This window comes from Bombina bombina, chromosome 11, assembly GCF_027579735.1.
Source record: "Bombina bombina isolate aBomBom1 chromosome 11, aBomBom1.pri, whole genome shotgun sequence".
Classification (NCBI taxonomy): domain Eukaryota; kingdom Metazoa; phylum Chordata; class Amphibia; order Anura; family Bombinatoridae; genus Bombina; species Bombina bombina.
The window spans coordinates 11,026,536-11,049,167 of record NC_069509.1 but is presented as its reverse complement, the minus strand read 5'-3'; the positions used below and the strand labels follow the sequence as shown (position 1 = coordinate 11,049,167).

Genomic DNA, 22,632 nt, shown 5'->3' with positions numbered 1-22,632 from the left:
CAGGAGCAGCAATGCACTACTGGGAGCTAGCTGCAAAAAAAAAACAAAAACACTGACTTCAGTTCATTGTTTAAGCTGCCGCCCTCAAAGCTCTGCAAGTCTGACTGACTACTGCCTGCACTGCAAACACACTGCTGTCCCACTCACTGACTACACATGCAGTCACAAGCCGATTGAGGAGACTACACGTGCAGTCAGGAGACAATGCGCTGCCAATGGGAATAGTTTTAGTTCTCGCTGAGCTACGCCAATAGGTTAAGATGATCTGTGACCCACTAGGTATCAATCACGTGTCAACCATGTGATATGCATAGCAGGCAGGCGTAAAGTCACACACCAAAATAAAATGTTAAAAAAAAATTTAAATTAAAAAAAAATTGTGCTGAAGCTGGGACACACCTACAAACTGCTGCCGACACACTAATGTGTCACGACACACAGTTTAGAAGCACTGGTCTAGAGGGATCTGCCTGTATCCCTTGCAGAGGTCGAGGGTGGTCAAGAAGTGACCGCGGGCTATTCTGTCTAACAGGTCATCAACTCGGGGCATAGGGTAGGCATCAGTGGTGAGTCCTCCACCGCCGGAGCACAGATAGCAGCCACATCCTTGGCCCTTTCTACATATGCCTTCAACATGTTCACATGAAAGGTCCGACGGACCCGGCCATCTGAGCATTTGGCTACCAGGTAGGTAGTGTTGTTCAGTTGTTCCACTATCCTGTAGGGTCCTTGCCAGGAGGCCTGTAGCTTGTCTGTTTTGACAGGCTTCAGGGCGAGCATCTTCTGTCCTACTGACAGGGTGCGGGTATGAGCATTCCAGTCGTACCACCTTTTTTGTTTACGCTGGGCGTCCTGAAGGTTCGCTCACACCTGGTCAGCGAGGTCCCTCAGTCTGTCCATGAGTTGGAGAACGTACTCCACATTGGAGTGTTCTCCCCCCCCCCCTGTAGTCACTTCCCAGTGGGCTCTTACTAAGTCAAGGGGTTCCTTTATCTTCCGGCCATACACTAATTCTAAGGGAGAGAAACCTGTGGATTCCTGGGGCACCTCTCTGTATGCAAAGAGGAGATGCGGCAAAAATCTTTCCCAGTCCTTGTGAGTGGCCAAGAATGTCCTAAGCAGCTGCTTTAGGGCCCTGTTGAACTGCTCACATAGCCCATTTGTCTGGGGATGGTAGGGGGCACTTTGCAGGGGTTTGATCCCTCACAATCTCCATAACTGCTGAGTGATTTCCGCATTGAACTGTGTTCCCTGATCAGAAATCACTTCCTGGTGGAAGCCTACCCTAGTGAATATCTGGAGCATTGCATCTGCAAGGATGGGTGATTCCAGGGGAGCGGCAGTGTTACAAACTGCTATTTGTAACTGGCCCTTTAAATGGAAAATTGCCCTGCTTCCCTGGATTGTGGAGAAGCCTATTTGCCAGCCTCCTTCCTCATGACTATGGCCCCTGGAAGATTGTGCCCCTGAAAACGTATTAACTTTTATTGGGTGTGTATGGCCCTTTAAGAACCGTCTGGGGACATATTGTGACTTTGGTGAACAATGCCCCTTTAAGACTATGTCCCCAGACCTGTAAAATAACTTGTCCCTGGCTTTCTCCCACTTGGTTCAGTAAATAGGGCTTACTGAACCAAGTACCACACAGGCAGACCACCCAGAAGTTAAAGTGTGCAGGCAATTTACCTCCCAGGCTGTGAGGTTACTGCAAGGTAGTTGCCGACCGCTGGGTGGCCGCAGTTCGTGCAAACGAACACGTGGCGGCGGCCATCTTTGTTCATTCGAATGCGATCAGCGGTGTATGCTAAAGATTCTGTGGAACTAAAATCGGATGCGCAAATACACGAACACCGCTGACCCTTACCTTCTCCCATACGGAACTTGTCGTTTTTTCTGCATGAAATTGACCGACCGCACAGCCCAAATCTATGGAACTGTTTTGGGCAGGAAATTGTGCTTGCGGTCGGTCATAAAGGGACCTCCAGCTAACTTTTGATCCACTGGAGGGATGTGTGGGTTGTACTGTTATTTGATTGGTTATTTTATGCCTCCCCCTGGGTGTGTCCTGTATGTGCACAACCGTAATAAAAACCAGGCTGGGTGTTCCAGCACCTCAGACCTCTTCTGACCCTCTAACTTGCAGCCTTGACTCATGTTTGTAGGGGACAGCTATAATCACTACAGGGATTGCTATGCTCCTCATACTCCCTTAGCTACAGAGCTCTTGTAAGAGCTCTTGTTCTTGATCCTGCTTCGCTCTACAGAAGGAAGAGGTTCACCTACTGGAGCCTGGTCGTAGGTCCAGGGCGCAGAGCAGACGGCGAGATACCAGCCCAGCAGCGGTGGTTCGTAGAGTCTGCATTACTTATGGTGGCTACGCAGTAGTTATGGTGTCTACGGTGCTGATGATCCTTTGGTAAGCGCTAGGAGCATCCTTTTCTACGGTCCAACTTCCAGCCAGCCTGGAGGCAACCGTAACAGGCAGCCCTTCCAGGGTTTCGTTGGAAAGCCCCTGGCCCCCAGCTACTTCGGTCCAAAAAGCGCCTTAATCCATGGCTGTGGGTCAGAGTTACGGGTTATCCAATGTACACCGTGCAGGCCATTGTAAAAGGGGTAATGAGGGGGGGTCCAAAACCCTGGTTTCTGAGAGAGCTCTCCCCTGTAAATCACCCCACCTCTGGTCCTTCCCCAGAGGTAGTAATTCCCCAAAGAGCGGAGCTCTGGGACAAAGGACCGCTGGAGTGACCTGGGATGAAGGGGGCTGGGAATCTGAGCTGATGTGGCCGGCCGGCGGTTAAGTGGGGCTGGCCAACCGAAGGTCGGTCTGTTAAATAGGGCTCAGAAACCCCAGTTCCCAATGGAGCTCACCTCCGACAATTGTCCCACCTCTTTTTCCCTCCCCACGGGTTACCAATCCACAAGAGAGTGGAGCTCTGGGGCAAAGGGGCCTTCGAAGTGGCCGGAGGTAAAGTGTCCCAGAGGGTGCTAGGTGCGGTGGCCGGCCGGTAGATCCAGGGGCCCGGTCAGCCTGAGAGCGATGGGTCGGTCAGAGACCAGCTCTTTCAAGATCAGGTGGACATTTGAAAACAAGGGAAACAAAAGCTCTGGGAGATCACGGTTGCTCTGTGGAGCCAAAACTGCAGAGAAACAGGGGGGTAGGATTTTTATCCCTGCAGCCTGGTATCTTTAAAACTACCCTTCTATTCTTACTACCCCCTCATTATCTGCCTACTCTTCTCTTGTTTCCCCTTAATATTACTCCTACCATCCTATTCTTACTACCCCCTCATTATCAGCCTACTCTACTCTTGTTAATCCCCTTAATATTACCCCTACCCTCCTATTCTTACTGCCCCCTCATTATCAACCTACTCTTCTCTTGTTAGTCACCTTAATATTACTCCTACCATCCTATTGTAACTACCTCTCAATATTAGCCTACTCTACTCTTGCTAATCCCCTTTATATTACTCCATCCCTCTTATTCTAACTACCCCCTCATTATCAGCCTACTCAACTCTTGTTAAGCCCCTTAATACTATTCCTACCCTACTATTCTTACTACCCCCTCATTATCTGCCTACTCTACTCTTGTTTCCCCTTTATATTACTCCTACCCTCCTATTCTAACTACCCCCTCAATATCAGCCTACTCTACTCTTGTTACTCCCCTTTATATTACTTCTACCCTCCAATTGTAACTACCCCCTCAATATCAGCCTACTCTACTCTTGTTAATCCCCTTAATATTACTCCTACCCTCCTAGTCTCACTATCATTTTATTATCAGCCTAATCTACTCTTGTTAATCCCCTTAATATTACTCCTATTCTTACTACCCCTTATTATCCGCCTACTCTACTCTTGCTACTCCCCTTAATATTACTCATACCCTTCTATTCTAACTACCCCCTTATTATCTGCCAGCTCCACTCTTGTTAATCCCCTTTATATTACTCCTACCCTCCTATTCTCACTACCATTTTATTATCAGCCTACTCAACTCTTGTTAATCCCTTAATATTACTCCTACCCTCCTGTAGCGAGTCTCGGTACCCCAGACTGGGTATATCCGCTAAAGTCAGCTTCCTCCCACCAAACGCCAACCCATGAACCTCCACTGGATACTGCCGCTATTAGAATAACGCCCCCTGCTAGTTGTTATAGCTACCCCCAAGAACATTAGCCAAGACTGGATGTTTGAGGGTCAAAATAGGAACTGCTTTATTGCACAGAAAACACAGCTTTTATACATTTCCAACAAATGGGGATAGTTACTACATAATCAATAGAAACAAATATTATACAATGAGACAAACATCAGACAATGGTTAGTTAAACAAGATTCTAATCACATCCTGACTTACAAAAGGAAAATAGATGACTCGCACAATAACAGACACTTTACATCAAGACTAGATAACAGGGGGTCCCAGCATTAGAGCAGGATGTTTCAATCAGTTCAAACATTCTGAGTCTCTGAGTCTAGGGGGGGTTGCAGCAGACAATGCTGGATTGTGCTGTCACCTTATACTCCAACAAAACACAGGAATCTTCAGGGCCCTTCAGTTCTTAGAGTCTCTGGGAATTCATGGAAACGGGGTAAACCTGAATCCAGGGTAAAAGTACTCAAAATGTACCCTGGACACCCACCTCCCAAATCATAGAATCCCCTCAAGTTCCAGGGTCCATAGTCCATAGGGAAGGAGGCTGGCCTGCAGTCCTCTCCAAGTACAAAGTAACGGAAGCTTCCGTTACACCTCCTATTCTTACTACCCCTCATTATCCGCCTACTCTACTCTTGTTACTCCCCTTAGTATTACTCCTACCCTCCTATTGTAACTACAACCTCAATATCAGCCCACTCTACTCTTGTTACTCCCCTTAATATTACTCCTACTCTTCTAACTATCCCCTCATTATCAGCCAGCTCTACTCTTGCTACTCCCCTTAATATTACTACTTATCTTCTATTCTAACTACCCCCTCATCTGCCTACTCTACTCTTATTACTCCCCTTAATATTACTCCTATTCTTACTACCCCTTTATTATCAGCCTACTCTACTCTTGTTATTCCCCTTAATATTACTCCTACCCTCCTATTGTAACTACCCCCTCAATATCAGCCTACTCTACTCTTGTTAATCCCCTTAATATTACTCCTACCATCCTATTGTAACTACCCACTCAATATAAGCCTACTCTACTCTTGTTAATCGCCTTACTATTACTCCTACCCTCCTATTGTAACTACCCCTCAATATCAGCCTACTCTACTCTTGTTAATCCCCTTAATATTACTCCTACCCTCATATTCTAAATACCCCCTCATTATAAGCCTACTCTACGCTTGTTAATCCCCTTTATATTACTCCTATCCTCCTATTCTAACTACCCCCTCATTATCAGCCTTTTCTACTCTTGTTAATCCCCTTAATATTACTCCTACCCTCCTAGTCTCACTACCATTTTAATATCAGCCTACTCTACTCTTATTAATCCCTTAATATTACTTCTATTCTTACTACCCCTCATTATCCGCCTACTCTACTCTTGTTACTCCCCTTAATATTACTCCTATTCTTACTACCCCCTCATTATCAGACGACTCTACTCTTGTTACTCCCCTTAATATTACTCCTACCCTCCTATTCTAACTACCCCCTCATTAGAATAGGAGGGTAGGAGTAATATTAAGGGGTTTAACAAGAGTAGAATAGGTTGATGAGGGGGTAGTTAGAATAGGAGGGTAGGAGTAATATTAAGGTGTGTAACAAGAGTAGAATAGTTTGCTAACTACCCCCTCATTATCAGCCAGCTCTACTCTTGTTACTCCCCTTAATATTACTCCTATTCTTACTACACCCTCATTATCTGCCTACTCTACTGTTGTTACTCCCCTTATCATTACTCCTACCCTCATATTCTTACTACCCCCCATTATCAGCCTACTCTACTCTTGTTACTCCCCTTAATATTACAGCTACCATCCTATTCTTACTACCCCATCATTATTAGCTTACTCTACTTTAGTTATTCCCTTATTATTACTCCTACTCTTGTATTCTAACTACCCCATCATTATCTACCTACTCCTTGTTACCCCCTTAATGTTACTCCTACCCTCTTATTCTTACTACCCCATCATTATTAGCCTACTCTACTCTTGTTAATCCCCTTAGTATTACTCCTACCCTCCTATTCTTACTCTGCCATCATTATTAGCCTACTCTACTCTTGTTAATCCTTTAATATTACTCCTATTCTTACTACCCCCTCATTATCAGCCTACTCTACTCTTGTTAATCCCCTTAATATTATTCCTACCCTTCTATTATCACTACCCTTTTATTATCACCCTGCTCTACTCTTGTTAATCCCCTTAATATTACTCCTACCCTCCTATTCTTACTACCCCCTCATTATCAGCCAGCTCTACTCTTGTTACTCCCCTTAATATTACTCATAGCCTTATATTCTAACAAACCCCCTCATTTTTAGCCTAATTTACTCTTGTTACTCCCCTTAATATTACTCCTACTCTTCTCACTACCCCCTCATTATCAGCCTATTCTACTCTTGTTACTCCCATTAAAATTACTCCTACCCTCCTATTCTTACTACCCCCTCATTATCAGCCAGCTCTACTCTTGTTACTCCCCTTAATATTACTCCTGCCCTCCTATTGTAACTACCCCTTCATTATCAGCCTACTCTACTCTTATTACCCCCTGTATATTACCCCTCACATTCTTTTGTTATTACCGTCCCAGTATCTTTCCTCCTATTACATAATATTTCCAATCATCATATTAAATATTGAATTATTCCAACATAATCCTTCTGTAAAAGCTCAATAAGTGCATCTTACCCCTGATACTACATGGCGTGATCTCCTCACAAGACCCAATACCCCGTCACCAGTGGTATGCACAGCACTGACGTCTGCCTTCTCTCACCCTCAGACTATCGGTTATGACCCTGTGATTCCCCCAGAGGTGACGGATCAGTTTGGTGTTCAGCAATTTTCACTGGAAGAGATCTGGGAGCAGAGCGACTACATCACTGTGCACACCCCCCTTCTGCCCTCTACTACAGGTATACACAGCACTGTGCACCCCCTCCTGCCCTCTACTACAGGTATACACAGCACTGTGCACACCCCCCTCCTGCCCTCTACTACAGGTATATACAGCACTGTGCACCTCCCTCCTGCCCTCTACTACAGGTATACACAGCACTGTGCACCCCCTCCTGCCCTCTACTACAGATATACACAGCACTGTGCACCCCCTCCTGCCCTCTACTACAGGTATACACAGCACTGTGCACCCCCTCCTGCCCTCTACTACAGGTATACACAGCACTGTGCACCCCCCACCTGTCCTCTACTACAGGTATACACAGAACTGTGCACCCCCCTCCTGCCCTCTACTACAGGTATATACATCACTGTGCACCCCCCTCCTGCCCTCTACTACAGGTATACAGAGCACTGTGCACCCCCTCCTGCCCTCTACTACAGGTACATGCACAGCACAGTGCACCCCCCTCCTGCCCTCTACTACAGGTATACACAGCACTGTGCACCCCCTCCTGCCCTCTACTACAGGTACATACACAGCACAGTGCACCCCCCTCCTGCCCTCTACTACAGGTATACACAGCACTGTGCACCCCCCTCCTGCCCTCTACTACAGGTATATACATCACTGTGCACACACCCCTCCTGCCCTCTACTACACGTATACACAGCACTGTGCACCCCCCTCCTGCCCTCTACTACAGGTATATACAGCACTGTGCACCCCCCTCCTGCCCTCTACTACAGGTATACACAGCACTGTGCACCCCCTCCTGCCCTCTACTACAGTTATATACATCACTGTGCACCCCCCTCCTGCCCTCTATTACAGGTATACTTAGCACTGTGCACCCCCTCCTGCCCTCTACTACAGGTATATACAGCACTGTGCACCCCCCACCTGCCCTCTACTACAGGTATATACATTACTGTGCACACACCACTCCTGCCCTCTACTACAGGTATATACATCACTGTGCACACACCACTCCTGCTCTCTACTACAGGTATACACAGCACTGTGCACCCCCACATTCCCTCTACTACTGGTATATACATCACTGTGCACACACCCCTCCTGCCCTCTACTACAGGTATACACAGCACTGTGCACACCCCTCCTGCCCTCTACTACAGGTATATACATCACTGTGCACACACCCCTCCTGCCCTCTACTACAGGTATAAACAGCACTGTGCTCCCCCCTCCTGCCCTCTACTACAAGTATACACAGCACTGTGCACCCCCACCCTCTTCTACAGGTGTATACATCACTGTGCACACACCCTTCTGCCCTCCACTACATGTATACACAGCACTGTACACCCCCACCCTCTTCTACAGGTGTAAACATCACTTTGCACACCTCCATTTTGCCCTTTACTACAGGTTTACACAGCACTGTGCACCCCCCACCTATACTACAGGTGTATACATCACTGTGCACACACCCTCCTTCCCTCTACAACACGTATACAAAGCACTGTGCACCCTCCACCCTATACTACAGTTATACACAGCACTGTACATACATTTTTGCCCTCTACTACATGTATACACTGCACTGTGCACACACCCTCCTGCTCTCTACTACAGGTATACATGGCTCTGTGCGCACACCGCTGCCATCTACTGAATGTTTACACAGCACTGTGCACACACATCCCTACTCTCAAACAGAAACTGACTATTTTCCTTTTTTCTCTTTCTTGTCGCACTTGGTTAATCTGTTACCTAGGGCTGCTAAATGATGCTACATTTGCCCGGTGTAAACGAGGAGTACGTGTAGTAAACTGCGCTCGGGGGGGCATTATAGATGAGGCTGCATTACTGCGGGCGCTGGAGAGTGGGCAGTGTGGGGGAGCTGGACTGGATGTCTTTACTGAGGTGAGTGTAGGCTAGCAGCTGTATTGTATCATTTCTATTGTATATTGTGTCACATGTGCATAGGCGTGCTGTCATATGGTGTCACACGTGCATAGGCGTGCTGTCATATGGTGTCACACGTGCATAGGCGTGCTGTCATATGGTGTCACACGTGCATAGGCGTGCTGTCATATGGTGTCACACGTGCATAGGCGTGCTGTCATATGGTGTCACACGTGCATAGGCGTGCTGTCATATGGTGTCATGTGTATACATCTGTGTTGTGTCATATTGTGCCACGTGCATAGGCGTGCTGTCATATTGTGTCACGTGTATACATCTGTGTGGTGTCATATTGTGCCACGTGCATAGGCGTGCTGTCATATTGTGTCACACGTGCATAGGCGTGCTGTCATATGGTGTCACACGTGTATAGGCGTGCTGTAATATGGTGTCACGTGTATACATCTGTGTTGTGTCATATTGTGCGTGTGTGTGGACTGGACTTGTGTGTGTGGACTGGTGTCATATTGTGTCACACGTGTATAGGCGTGTTGTCATATTTTGTCACATATATACATACGTGTGCTTTTATATTGTGTCACACGTGCATAGGCGTGCTGTCATATGGTGTCACACGTGCATAGGCATGCTGTCATATGGTGTCACGCGTGCATAGGCGTGCTGTCATATTGTGTCACACGTGCATAGGCGTGCTGTCATATTGTGTCACGTGTATACATCTCTGTGGTGTCATATTGTGCCACGTGCATAGGCGTGCTGTCATATTGTGTCACGTGCATAGGCGTGCTGTCATATTGTGTCACGTGCATAGGCGTGCTGTCATATTGTGCCGCATGTATACATATGTTTGGTGTCCTATTGTGTCATTTGTGTGTGTGTGGACTGGTGTCATATTGTGTTACACGTGCATAGGCATGCTGTCATATTTTGTCACGTGTCTACATATGTGTGGTGTCATATTGTGCCACGTGCATAGGCGTGCTGTCATATTGTGTCACACGTGCATAGGCGTGCTGTCATATTGTGTCACACGTGCATAGGCATGCTGTCATATTGTGTCACACGTGCATAGGCGTGCTGTCATATTGTGTCATGTGTATACATACGTGTGGTGTCATATTGTGCCACGTGCATAGGGGTGCTGTCATATTTTCACACGTGCATAGGCGTGCTGTCATATTGTGGCACACATGCATAGGCATGCTGTCATATGGTGTCACACGTGCATAGGCGTGCTGTCATATGGTGTTACACGTGCATAGGCGTGCTGTCATATGGTGTCACACGTGCATAGGTGTGCTGTCATATTGTGTCACATGTGCATAGGCGTGCTGTCATATTGTGTCACACGTGCATAGGCGTGCTGTCATATTGTGTCACACGTGCATAGGCGTGCTGTCATATTGTGTCACACGTGCATAGGCATGCTGTCATATTGTGTCACGTGTATACATCTCTGTGGTGTCATATTGTGCCACGTGCATAGGCGTGCTGTCATATTGTGTCACGTGCATAGGTGTGCTGTCATATTGTGTCACACGTGCATAGGCGTGCTGTCATATTGTTCCACGTGTATACATATGTTTGGTGTCCTATTGTGTCACTTGTGTGTGTGTGTGGACTGGTGTCATATTGTGTCACACGTGCATAGGCATGCTGTCATATTGTGGCACACATGCATAGGCGTGCTGTCATATTGTGTCACGTGTATACATATGTTTGGTGTTATATTGTGCCACATGCATAGGCGTGCTGTCATATTGTCACACGTGCATAGGCGTGCTGTCATATTGTGGCACACGTGCATAGGCGTGCTGTCATATTGTGGCACACGTGCATAGGCATTCTCTCATATTGTGGCACGTGTATACATATGTTTGCTGTCATATTGTGTCACGTGCATAGGCATGTTGTCATATTGTGTGTGTGGTCATATTGTGTCACTTGTGTGTGTGGACTGGTGTCATATTGTGTCACACGTGCATAGGCGTGCTGTCATATTGTGTCACACGTGCATAGGCGTGCTGTCATATTGTGTCACACGTGCATAGGCGTGCTGTCACATTGTGGCACACGTGCATAGGCGTGCTGTCATATTGTATCACACGTGCATAGGCGTGCTGTCATATTGTGCCACGTGTATACATATGTTTTGGTGTCATATTGTGTCACATACTGTATGCATGTGTGTGGTGTCATTGTGTCACATGTGCTGTCCTATTGTGTCACATGTATGCATGTGTGTGGTGTCAGTGTGTCACATACTGTATGCATGTGTGTGGTGTCAGTGTGTCACATACTGTATGCATGTGTGTGGTGTCAGTGTGTCACATACTGTATGCATGTGTGTGGTGTCAGTGTGTCACATACTGTATGCATGTGTGTGGTGTCAGTGTGTCACATACTGTATCATGTGTGTGGTGTCATATTGTGTCACATACTGTATGCATGTGTGTGCTGTCATATTGTGTCACATACTGTATGCATGTGTGTGGTGTCATATTGTGTCACATACTGTATGCATGTGTGTGGTGTCATAGTGTGTCACATACTGTATGCATGTGTTTGGTGTCATAGTGTGTCACATACTGTATGCATGTGTGTGGTGTCATAGTGTGTCACATACTGTATGCATGTGTGTGGTGTCATAGTGTGTCACATACTGTATACATGTGTGTGGTTTCATAGTGTGTCACATACTGTATACATGTGTGTGGTGTCATAGTGTGTCACATGTATGCATGTGTGTGGTGTCATATTGTGTCACATGTGCATAGGCGTGCTGTCATATTGTGTATGGATGTGTGTGGTGTCATTGTGTCACACGTGCTCTCCTATTGTGTCACATGTATGCATGTGTGTGGTGTCATATTGTGTCACATGTATGCATGTGTGTGGTGTCATATTGTGTCACATGTATGCATGTGTGTGGTGTCATAATGTGTCACATGTATGCATGTGTGTGGTGTCATAATGTGTCACATGTATGCATGTGTGTGGTGTCATATTGTGTCACATGTATGCATGTGTGTGGTGTCATATTGTGTCGCATGTGTGTGGTGTCATATTGTGTCACATGTATGCATGTGTGTGGTGTCATATTGTGTCACATGTGCATAGGCGTGCTGTCATATTGTGTATGGATGTGTGTGGTGTCATTGTGTCACACGTGCTGTCCTATTGTGTCACATGTATGCATGTGTGTGGTGTCATATTGTGTCACATGTATGCATGTGTGTGGTGTCATATTGTGTCACATGTATGCATGTGTGTGGTGTCATATTGTGTCACACATGCTGTCATATTTTGTCACTTGTATACATGTTTGTGTGTGTGTGTAGTCGGTATATGTTTTGTTTTTTACCTCTCTAGGAACCCCCCACGAACAGGGCACTTGTGAACCACCCGTTGGTGATTAGTCTCCCACACTTGGGAGCCAGCACAGAGGAGGCACAGAACCGATGCGGAGAGGAGATTGCTCAGCAAATAGTCGACCTTGCTCAGGGCAGATCACTGGTTGGAGCGGTGGGTACTTCTTTATGTGTAATGCTGACTCTGGAGTCCATACTAAATGTTCAAGGCAGCAATGGTGCTCTACTGGGGTCAAAAGTGTTAAAAAGGGGATAGTATAGGTACTATACTGAGGTGTAAAGGAACTATACCGATGTGTACTGGTGATATACTGAGGTGTAAAGGAACTATACCGATGTGTACTGGTGATGTACTCAGTGTACAGGTACTATACTGAGGTGTAAAGGAACTATACCGATGTGTACTGGTGATATACTGAGGTGTAACGGAACTATACCGATGTGTACTGGTGATGTACTCAGTGTACAGCTACTACTATACTGAGGTGTACAGGTACTATACTGAGGTGTACAGGTGATATACTTAGTGTACAGGTGATATACTTAGTGTACAGGTGATATACTTAGTGTACAGGTGATATACTGAGGTGTAAAGGAACTATACCGATGTGCACTGGTGATGTACTCAGTGTACAGCTACTACTATACTAAGGTGTACAGGTACTATACTGAGGTGTACAGGTGATATACTCAGTGTACAGGTGATATACTCAGTGTACAGGTGATATACTCAGTGTACAGGTACTATACTGATGTGTACATGTGATATACTCAGTGTACAGGTGATATACTCAGTGCACAGGTACTATACTGAGGTGCACAGGTGCTATACTGAGGTGCACAGGTGCTATACTGAGGTGTACAGGTGATATACTCAGTCTACAGGTGCTATACTCAGTGTACAGGTACTATGCTGAGGTGTACAGGTGCTATACTGAGGTGTACAGGTGCTATACTGAGGTGTACAGGTGATATACTGAGGTGTACAGGTACTATACTGAGGTGTACAGGTGATATACTGAGTTGTACAGGTGATATACTCAGTGTACAGGTGATATACTCAGTGTACAGGTACTATACTCAGTGTACAGGTACTATGCTGAGGTGTACAGGTGCTATACTGAGGTGTACAGGTGATATACTCAGTGTACAGGTACTATACTCAGTGTACAGGTACTATGCTGAGGTGTACAGGTGCTATACTGAGGTGTACAGGTGCTATACTGAGGTGTACAGGTGCTATACTGAGGTGTACAGGTGCTATACTGAGGTGTACAGGTGCTATACTGAGGTGTACAGGTGATATACTGAGGTGTACAGGTACTATACTGAGGTGTACAGGTGATATACTCAGTGTACAGGTACTATACTGAGGTGTTCAGGTGATATACTCAGTCTACAGGTGCTATACTCAGTGTACAGGTACTATGCTGAGGTGTACAGGTGATATACTGAGGTGTACAGGTGATGTACACCTCAGTATATCACCTGTACACCTCAGTATATCACCTGTACACTGAGTATAGTACCTGTACACTGAGTATAGCACCTGTACACCTCAGTATATCACCTGTACACTGAGTATAGCACCTGTACACCTCAGTATATCACCTGTACACTGAGTATATGTGATATACTCAGTGTACATATCCTATACTGAGGGGTACAGGTGATATACTCAGTGTACATATACTATACTGAGGTGTACAGGTGATATACTCTGTGTACAGGTACTATACTGAGGTGTACAGGTGATATACTCAGTGTAAAGGTGATATACTGAGGTGTTCAGGTACTATACTGAGGTGTAAAGGTTATATACTCAGTGTCCAGGTACTATACTGAGGTGTAAAGGTTATATACTCAGTGTACAGGTGCTATACTGAGGTGTGCAGGTGCTATACTGAGGTGTGCAGGTGCTATACTGAGGTGTGCAGGTGCTATACTGAGGTGTGCAGGTGCTATACTGAGGTGTGCAGGTGCTATACTGAGGTGTGCAGGTGCTATACTGAGGTGTACAGGTGCTATACTGAGGTGTACAGGTGATATACTCGGTCTACAGGTGATGTACTGAGGTGTACAGGTACTATACTGAGGTGTACAGGTGCTATACTGAGGTGTACAGGTGCTATACTGAGGTGTGCAGGTGCTATACTGAGGTGTGCAGGTGCTATACTGAGGTGTACAGGTGATATACTCGTTCTACAGGTGATATACTCGGTCTACAGGTGATATACTCGGTCTACAGGTGATATACTCAGTCTACAGGTGCTATACTCAGTGTACAGCACCTGTACACCTCAGTATAGTACCTGTACACCTCAGTATATCACCTGTACACCTCAGTATATCACCTGTACACTGAGTATAGCACCTGTACACTGAGTATATGTGATATACTCAATGTACAGGTACTATACTGAGGTGTAAAGGTGATATACTCAGTGTACAGGTACTATACTGAGGTGTACAGGTGATATACTCAGTGTACAGGTACTATACTGAGGTGTACAGGTGATATACTCAGTGTACAGGTACTATACTGAGGTGTACAGGTGATATACTAAGTGTACAGGTGATATACTAAGTGCGCAGGTACTTTACTGAGGTGTACAGGTAATATGCTCAGTGTACAGGTGATATACTCAGTGTACAGGTACTATACTGAGGTGTACAGGTAATATACTCAGTGTAACGGTGATATACTGAGGTGTACAGGTACTATACTGAGGTATACAGGTGATATACTCAGTGTACAGGTACTATACTGAGGTGTACAGGTGATATGCTGAGGTGTACAGGTGATATACTGAGGTGTACAGGTGATATACTGAGGTGTACAGGTGATATACTGAGGTGTGCAGGTGATCTACTGAGGTGTACAGGTACTATACTGAGTTGTACAGGTGATCTACTGAGGTGTACAGGTGATATACTCAGTGTACAGGTACTATACTGAGGTGTGCAGGTGATATACTGAGGTGTGCAGGTGATATACTGAGGTGTACAGGTGATATACTGAGGTGTACAGGTGATATACTGAGGTGTGCAGGTGATCTACTGAGGTGTACAGGTACTATACTGAGTTGTACAGGTGATCTACTGAGGTGTACAGGTGATATACTCAGTGTACAGGTACTATACTGAGGTGTGCAGGTGATATACTGAGGTGTGCAGGTGATATACTGAGGTGTGCAGGTGATATACTGAGGTGTACAGGTACTATACTGAGGTGTCAAAAAATAGGAAAAGGAAATGGGAGAGTATAGAGGGGATATTAAGCACTCTTACACCTATCGCTTGTAATAAGCTGTAAAATTACAGCATGAAATATCTGCTAGCGAATAATAAATGTATATACTGGTATTAAAACCTATAATCTTTATTAAGGAATTTATTTAAAAATTAATGACTAAGGTGATAAACATCACCTATCATTACCCACACAGATATATTACCTAAAGGTACACCACAATTACTGCACTGCTGCTATCATGTCACCCCCCTGTATTCCTGGCCGATATCAGGAACTGTCGGCTTCAGGTGTCAGGGGTAGCATGAGGCAAAAGTTAATGCAGCAAAAATAATTATAAGTGGTATAAGTTGAGTAATAAAAGTAGTTTAAAAACAAGTTGAACTACACAAACATGTTTCAGCTTTTGCACAGCCTTTCTCAATGTGTACACTAAGTATATCACCTGTACACTAAGTATAGCACCTGTACACCTCAGTATATCACCTGTACACTGAGTATATGTGATATACTCAGTGTACAGGTACTATACTGAGGTGTACAGGTGATATACTCAGTGTACAGGTACTATACTGTGGTGTACAGGTACTATACTGTGGTGTACAGGTACTATACTGTGGTGTACAGGTAATATACTCGGTGTACAGGTGATATACTCAGTGTACAGGTGATATACTCAGTGTACAGGTACTATACTGAGGTGTACAGGTGATATACTCAGTGTATAGGTACTATACTGAGGTGTACAGGTACTATACTCAGTGTACAGGTACTATACTGAAGTGTACAGGCAATATAATTGTGACAGACCCCTCTGTCAACCTCCCTACGGATTATGGATTCAGGCATTATGTTAAGTCATCCTGTGCCCATTATAGGTACAGGGTGCAAATCCAACAGTACTGGAGGGGTTAACTTCAGTTTTGAGTAACTGTTGTTCGAGGGGTTAACTTCAGTTTTGAGTAACTGTTTTGTCTAAGACAGTGTGAGTTGTTTTTGAACCAGAAGTAAGCAGGAGAAGGACTATAAACAAGTATCTGAGCAAAAGGACCTGATTTTAAAGAAAACACAGAGCTCTGAGAGTTGAAGGAGAGTGTCAACCAGGTGGGAGACCTGCATAAATACCGGGCATATAGCCCTCAATAAAGTAGATTCTATAACAATAATCAGTGTACAGGTACTATACTGTGGTGTACAGGTACTATACTGTGGTGTACAGGTACTATACTGTGGTGTACAGGTACTATACTGTGGTGTACAGGTACTATACTGTGGTGTACAGGTACTATACTGTGGTGTACAGGTGATATACTGTGGTGTACAGGTGATATACTCAGTGTACAGGTGATATACTCAGTGTACAGATACTATACTGAGGTGTACAGGTGATATACTCAGTGTACATGTACTATGCTGATGTGTACAGGTGATATACTCAGTGTACAGGTACTATACTGAGGTGTACAGGTGATATACTCAGTGTACAGGTACTATACTGAAGTGTACAGGTGATATACTCAGTGTACAGGTACTATACTGAGGTGTACAGGTGATATACTCAGTGTACAGGTACTATACTGAGGTGTACAGGGGATATACTCAGTGTACAGGTACTATACTGAGGTGTACAGATACTATACTGAGGTGTACAGGTGATATACGCAGTGTACAGGTACTATACTGAGGTGTACAGGTGATATACTCAGTGTACAGGTACTATACTGAAGTGTACAGGTGATATACTCAGTGTACAGGTACTATACTGAGGTGTACAGGTGATATACGCAGTGTACATGTACTATGCTGATGTGTACAGGTGATATACTCAGTGTACAGATACTATACTGAGGTGTACAGGTGATATACTCAGTGTACATGTACTATGCTATAGCCCTCAATAAAGTAGATTCTATAACAATAATCAGTGTACAGGTACTATACTGTGGTGTACAGGTACTATACTGTGGTGTACAGGTACTTTACTGTGGTGTACAGGTACTATACTGTGGTGTACAGGTGATATACTGAGGTGTACAGGTGATATACTGAGTGTACAGGTACTATACTCAGTGTACAGGTGATATACTCAGTGTACAGATACTATACTGAGGTGTACAGGTGATATACTCAGTGTACATGTACTATGCTGATGTGTACAGGTGATATACTCAGTGTACAGATACTATACTGAGGTGTACAGGTGATTATACTCAGTGTACATGTACTATGCTGATGTGTACAGGTGATATACTCAGTGTACAGGTACTATACTGAGGTGTACAGGTGATATACTCAGTGTACAGGTACTATACTGAAGTGTACAGGTGATATACTCAGTGTACAGGTACTATACTGAGGTGTACAGGTGATATACTCAGTGTACAGGTATTATACTGAGGTGTACAGGGGATATACTCAGTGTACAGGTACTATACTGAGGTGTACAGATACTATATTGAGGTGTACAGGTGATATACGCAGTGTACATGTACTATACTGAGGTGTACAGGTGATATACTCAGTGTACAGGTACTATACTGAGGTGTACAGGTGATAAACTCAGTGTACAGGTACTATACTGAGGTGTACAGGTGATATACTCAGTGTACAGGTATTATACTGAGGTGTACAGGGGATATACTCAGTGTACAGGTACTATACTGAGGTGTACAGGTGATATACGCAGTGTACATGTACTATACTGAGGTGTACAGGTGATATACTCAGTGTACAGACACTATACTGAGGTGTACAGATACTATACTGAGGTGTACAGGTACTATACTGAGGTGTACAGGTACTATACTGAGGTGTACAGGTACTATACTGAGGTGTACAGGTAATATACTCAGTGTACAGGTATTATACTGAGGTGTACAGGTGATATACTCAGTGTACAGGTACTATACTGAGGTGTACAGGTGATATACTCAGTGTACAGGTACTATACTGAGGTGTACAGGTGATATACTCAGTGTACAGGTATTATACTGAGGTGTACAGGCGATATACTCAGTGTACAGGTACTATACCGAGGTTTACAGGCGATATACGCAGTGTACATGTACTATACTGAGGTGTACAGGTGATATACTCAGTGTACAGATACTATACTGAGGTGTACAGGTGATATACTCAGTGTACAGGTACTATACTGAGGTGTACAGGTACTATACTGAGGTGTACAGGTACTATACTGAGGTGTACAGGTGATATACTCAGTGTACAGGTATTATACTGAGGTGTACAGGTGATATACTCAGTGTACAGGTACTATACTGAGGTGTACAGGTGATATACTCAGTGTACAGGTATTATACTGAGGTGTACAGGTGATATACTCAGTGTACAGGTACTATACTGAGGTGTACAGATACTATACTGAGGTGTACAGGTGATATACGCAGTGTACATGTACTATACTGAGGTGTACAGGTGATATACTCAGTGTACAGATACTATACTGAGGTGTACAGGTGATATACGCAGTGTACATGTACTATACTGAGGTGTACAGGTGATATACTCGGTGTACAGATACTATACTGAGGTGTACAGGTGATATACTCAGTGTACAGGTACTATACTGAGGTGTACAGGAGATATAGTTTTTTCATTTAATTTTTTTTTTATATAAATTTAACATTTTTATTGGAAAATGTGTCATTTGTGAACCAGTATGGACCAAGGAGCTTTGCAAGATGTTACTTGCTCCTTGTGTTTTGATGCCGATGTGGAACCACCAATCCCTTTCTGTTCCTCATGTATTGAGAGGACTTTAAATTCAATTATAGGGAAAAGATTTTTTCTGAGCCAACTTTTTCTAAAGCGGATGTTATCCAGGAGTCTAAGGATGAGGTTCAATATATGCCGCAGCTTTCTCCACAAGCGTCCCAAATTTTACCGCCCTCCCATGCAGTGCCCTGCGTTTCCTCTCAAACTCCCGCTGGAGTCAAAATTTATCTTTTTTGACACAATGAGTCCACGGCCCGCCCTGTTCTTGAAAGACAGGTTGTTGGTTATTATAAACTTCAGACACCTCTGCACCTTGGTTTTTTTCCTTTCTATCCTTAACTTTGGTCGAATGACTGGAGTGAGAGGGAAGGGAGGAGCTATTTAACAGTTTTGCTGTGGTGCTCTTTGCCGCCTCCTGCTGACCAGGAGGTGAATATCCCATTAGTAATTAAGATGATCCGTGGACTCATCATGTCACAAAAGAAATAAATTTATCAGTTAAGCATAAATTTTCTTTTTTCTGCCGTGGAGTTTCATTCACCAGTACACCTGTGAGTATTTTATCAGTCACTGAGCTTGTATTACATAGAATCATTATTCTTCAAGTTTGATTAATTGTCAACATTATCAGACTTACCCACCAGGGGTTCTGTGCTAGCATTGTATTTAGCAGCATCTGTGTATTCCTCAGGTCAATGCTCCTGCCCTCACCAGGGCATTCTCACCTGACACCAAACCATGGAGCCATTTAGGTGAAGCACTGGGGACCCTTCATCGAAAATTGGCACCTGATACCAATGCAGATATCCAGGTGATAACCACAGGTGAGAGGGAAGCTGCCCTGTCCATCATAGGGGGAACAGACAACAGGGAGCCATGGAACATGGGGGTCTGTCTCTTCCCTTCACAGTAACACAGTGACACAGACAGGAGGAAGCTATAGGACATGGGGTCTGTCCCTCCCCTGCAGGTGACAGACAGGATGGAGCTATAGGACATGGGGTCTGTTTCTTCTCTTCACAGTGACACATACAGGAGGGACAATCCATAAGCAAAATGTCACCAGCAATTTAGTAATTCAAAAAACTTTTATTGGAATAAAAAACTGCAACGTTTCGGGGTGTTAACCCCTTAGTCATGCTAATGATACAAACATTTCTTAGTACTTAAATACATGTTCATTGGCGCCAAACTGACCTCACTGGGTCCTAGGGCTGCCACCTAGTGGTGATATTCAGTAGCTAAACTGTTAAATAACATGTTACATAGTATCATCTCAAGTTAAAAACATAAGGTATCAAAATGACAGATTTGTTCAGAGATCTATATTGTTGCAAAAAGTTATATGTTTCAATTATATCTGTAAGTTTTTATATATTATTTTGCACATTATATTTAAATTTTTTTACAGCAAATGAATCTTAGAAAATGCCTTCATTAATGCCCATTAATTTATTGTCACCCCTTATTGTCCCTAGAACCTTTCACCAGTTAACTCAAATATTTCTCAAAGAAAACAAAATAAATCGAAATCTCTGTTAAGGCCTTTTGGTATTAAAGTGTCAAAATGGTAAATCCACCACATCTCTCGTTGTTTCAATAATGTTTCCCTATTCATACCATTCCTTTGTATTTTAACCTGTTCTATTATTAGCCATCTCAATTGACTGATGGCATGTCCCTTTTCTAAGAAATGTTTGGACAGGGGAGCCTCAATATTTTTCCTTCTTATATTAGAACGATGTTGGCTAAGTCTCTCTCTTATCAATTGTGTGGTTTCACCTAAGTATACTAAGAAGCACGGGCATTTAATTAAATATATTACAAAGTTGCTATTACATGTATGATATCCCTCAATATCGTATTTCTTCCCATTATGGGGATGACATTTTTTTTTCCTTTTATGATGGAATTACAACTTGCACAGTTTAAACACGGATAATTACCATTATTCTTGGCTCTAATATAAGATTGTTTAACCTCTTTGTTGGTCGTACTAAGTGATCTCTATTGTTATCGACCCTTCTATAGGCCATTAATGGGGGTTCTTTGAATTGTTCAATGTTATAATTGCAATCTTTGAGCACATGCCAATTTTTTTCTGATGGCTTTACTAATTATATTACTGTATGGATTGTGTTGGGACACAAACACTAATCTATTTTTGCCCTCATCTTTTTGTGTCCTAATTATAGGATTTTGTACCTCCTTGATTTTTTCTTTGAGTAACCTTTGTGGATCACCTCTTTTTTTCAAATTTCTTGGCCATTTCATCCAATCTTGTTTTACACAATTCTTCATCGTTTACTATTCTTTTTACCCTAATGAGTTGACTTTTAGGTAAGGATTCTATAAGGCGTTTGGGGTGAAAACTATTATATTGCAACAGTGTGTTTCTGTCTGTCTCTTTGGAATAAAGGTCTATGTTTAATACATTTAATCCTTTTGAGACCTTTGTACCCAAGAATGTAACAGTTTCCTCGCTGTAATTTACAGTGAACTGCAATCCTCTTACCATTGAATTTAACTCTTTAACAAACTCAATGAGGGTTCCAACTCTGCCCCACCACACGCCAAACACGTCGTCTATATAGCGCCACCAAATAGCGCCATATTTTTTAAACAGTTCGTTTTCATAGACAAATCTTTCTTCAAATTCATTCATATATAAGTTGGCGTATGATGGGGCAACATTGGAGCCCATTGCTGTACCCCTTGTTTGTATGAACCATTGCTCCTGAAACAAGAAAAAAATTCTAGTAAAGGATCAATCTTAGCAAATCTTCCAAAAATTGACATTGCCGTATAGAATACCTGCCGCTCACCATGAGAACCTTTTTGATTATAGCAATGCCAGTCTCGTGCTTTATTGATGTATAAAGGCTCTTGACATCCATGGTGAACAGCAGGAAATGCCAATGTCTTGATTTTAGTCAAAAAATGTCCTGTGTCTTTTAGATAACTAGCCATATTGGCTACCTCTGGTTGCAGAAGTTTATCTAAATACTGTGAAATATTTGTATAAATTGACTCAATACAAGAAACAATTGGTCTCCCTGGTGGTCTAGTGGGATCTTTATGTATTTTTGGGACAGTATAAAAGATCGGATTTCTGGGGTTTTCAATATACAGGTATTCAGCCAGTTTTGCATCAATAATGATTGATTTAAAATGCTTTTAATCTCTTTCTGTATTTTTCTTACTGGATTATTTTCAATCTTTTTATATGTGGTGTTATCATTGAGTTGTTCGTTGATCTCATTTATATAATAACTTTTATCCAAAATGACGGTAGC

At 43.6% G+C, this 22,632-nt stretch overlaps 1 protein-coding gene across 1 annotated transcript in view; it reads left to right on the top strand.

Annotated features, from left to right (window-relative positions):
* The window catches only part of PHGDH (phosphoglycerate dehydrogenase), a 150,249-nt gene that overhangs the window by 75,578 nt on the left and 52,039 nt on the right, over positions 1–22,632 (top strand). Inside the window, exons 6-9 of the mRNA XM_053694850.1 lie at positions 6,968–7,100; positions 8,826–8,974; positions 12,350–12,502; positions 20,028–20,160. Coding sequence (XP_053550825.1) covers positions 6,968–7,100; positions 8,826–8,974; positions 12,350–12,502; positions 20,028–20,160 — 568 coding nt within the window. The remainder of the gene's footprint in view (positions 1–6,967; positions 7,101–8,825; positions 8,975–12,349; positions 12,503–20,027; positions 20,161–22,632) is intronic.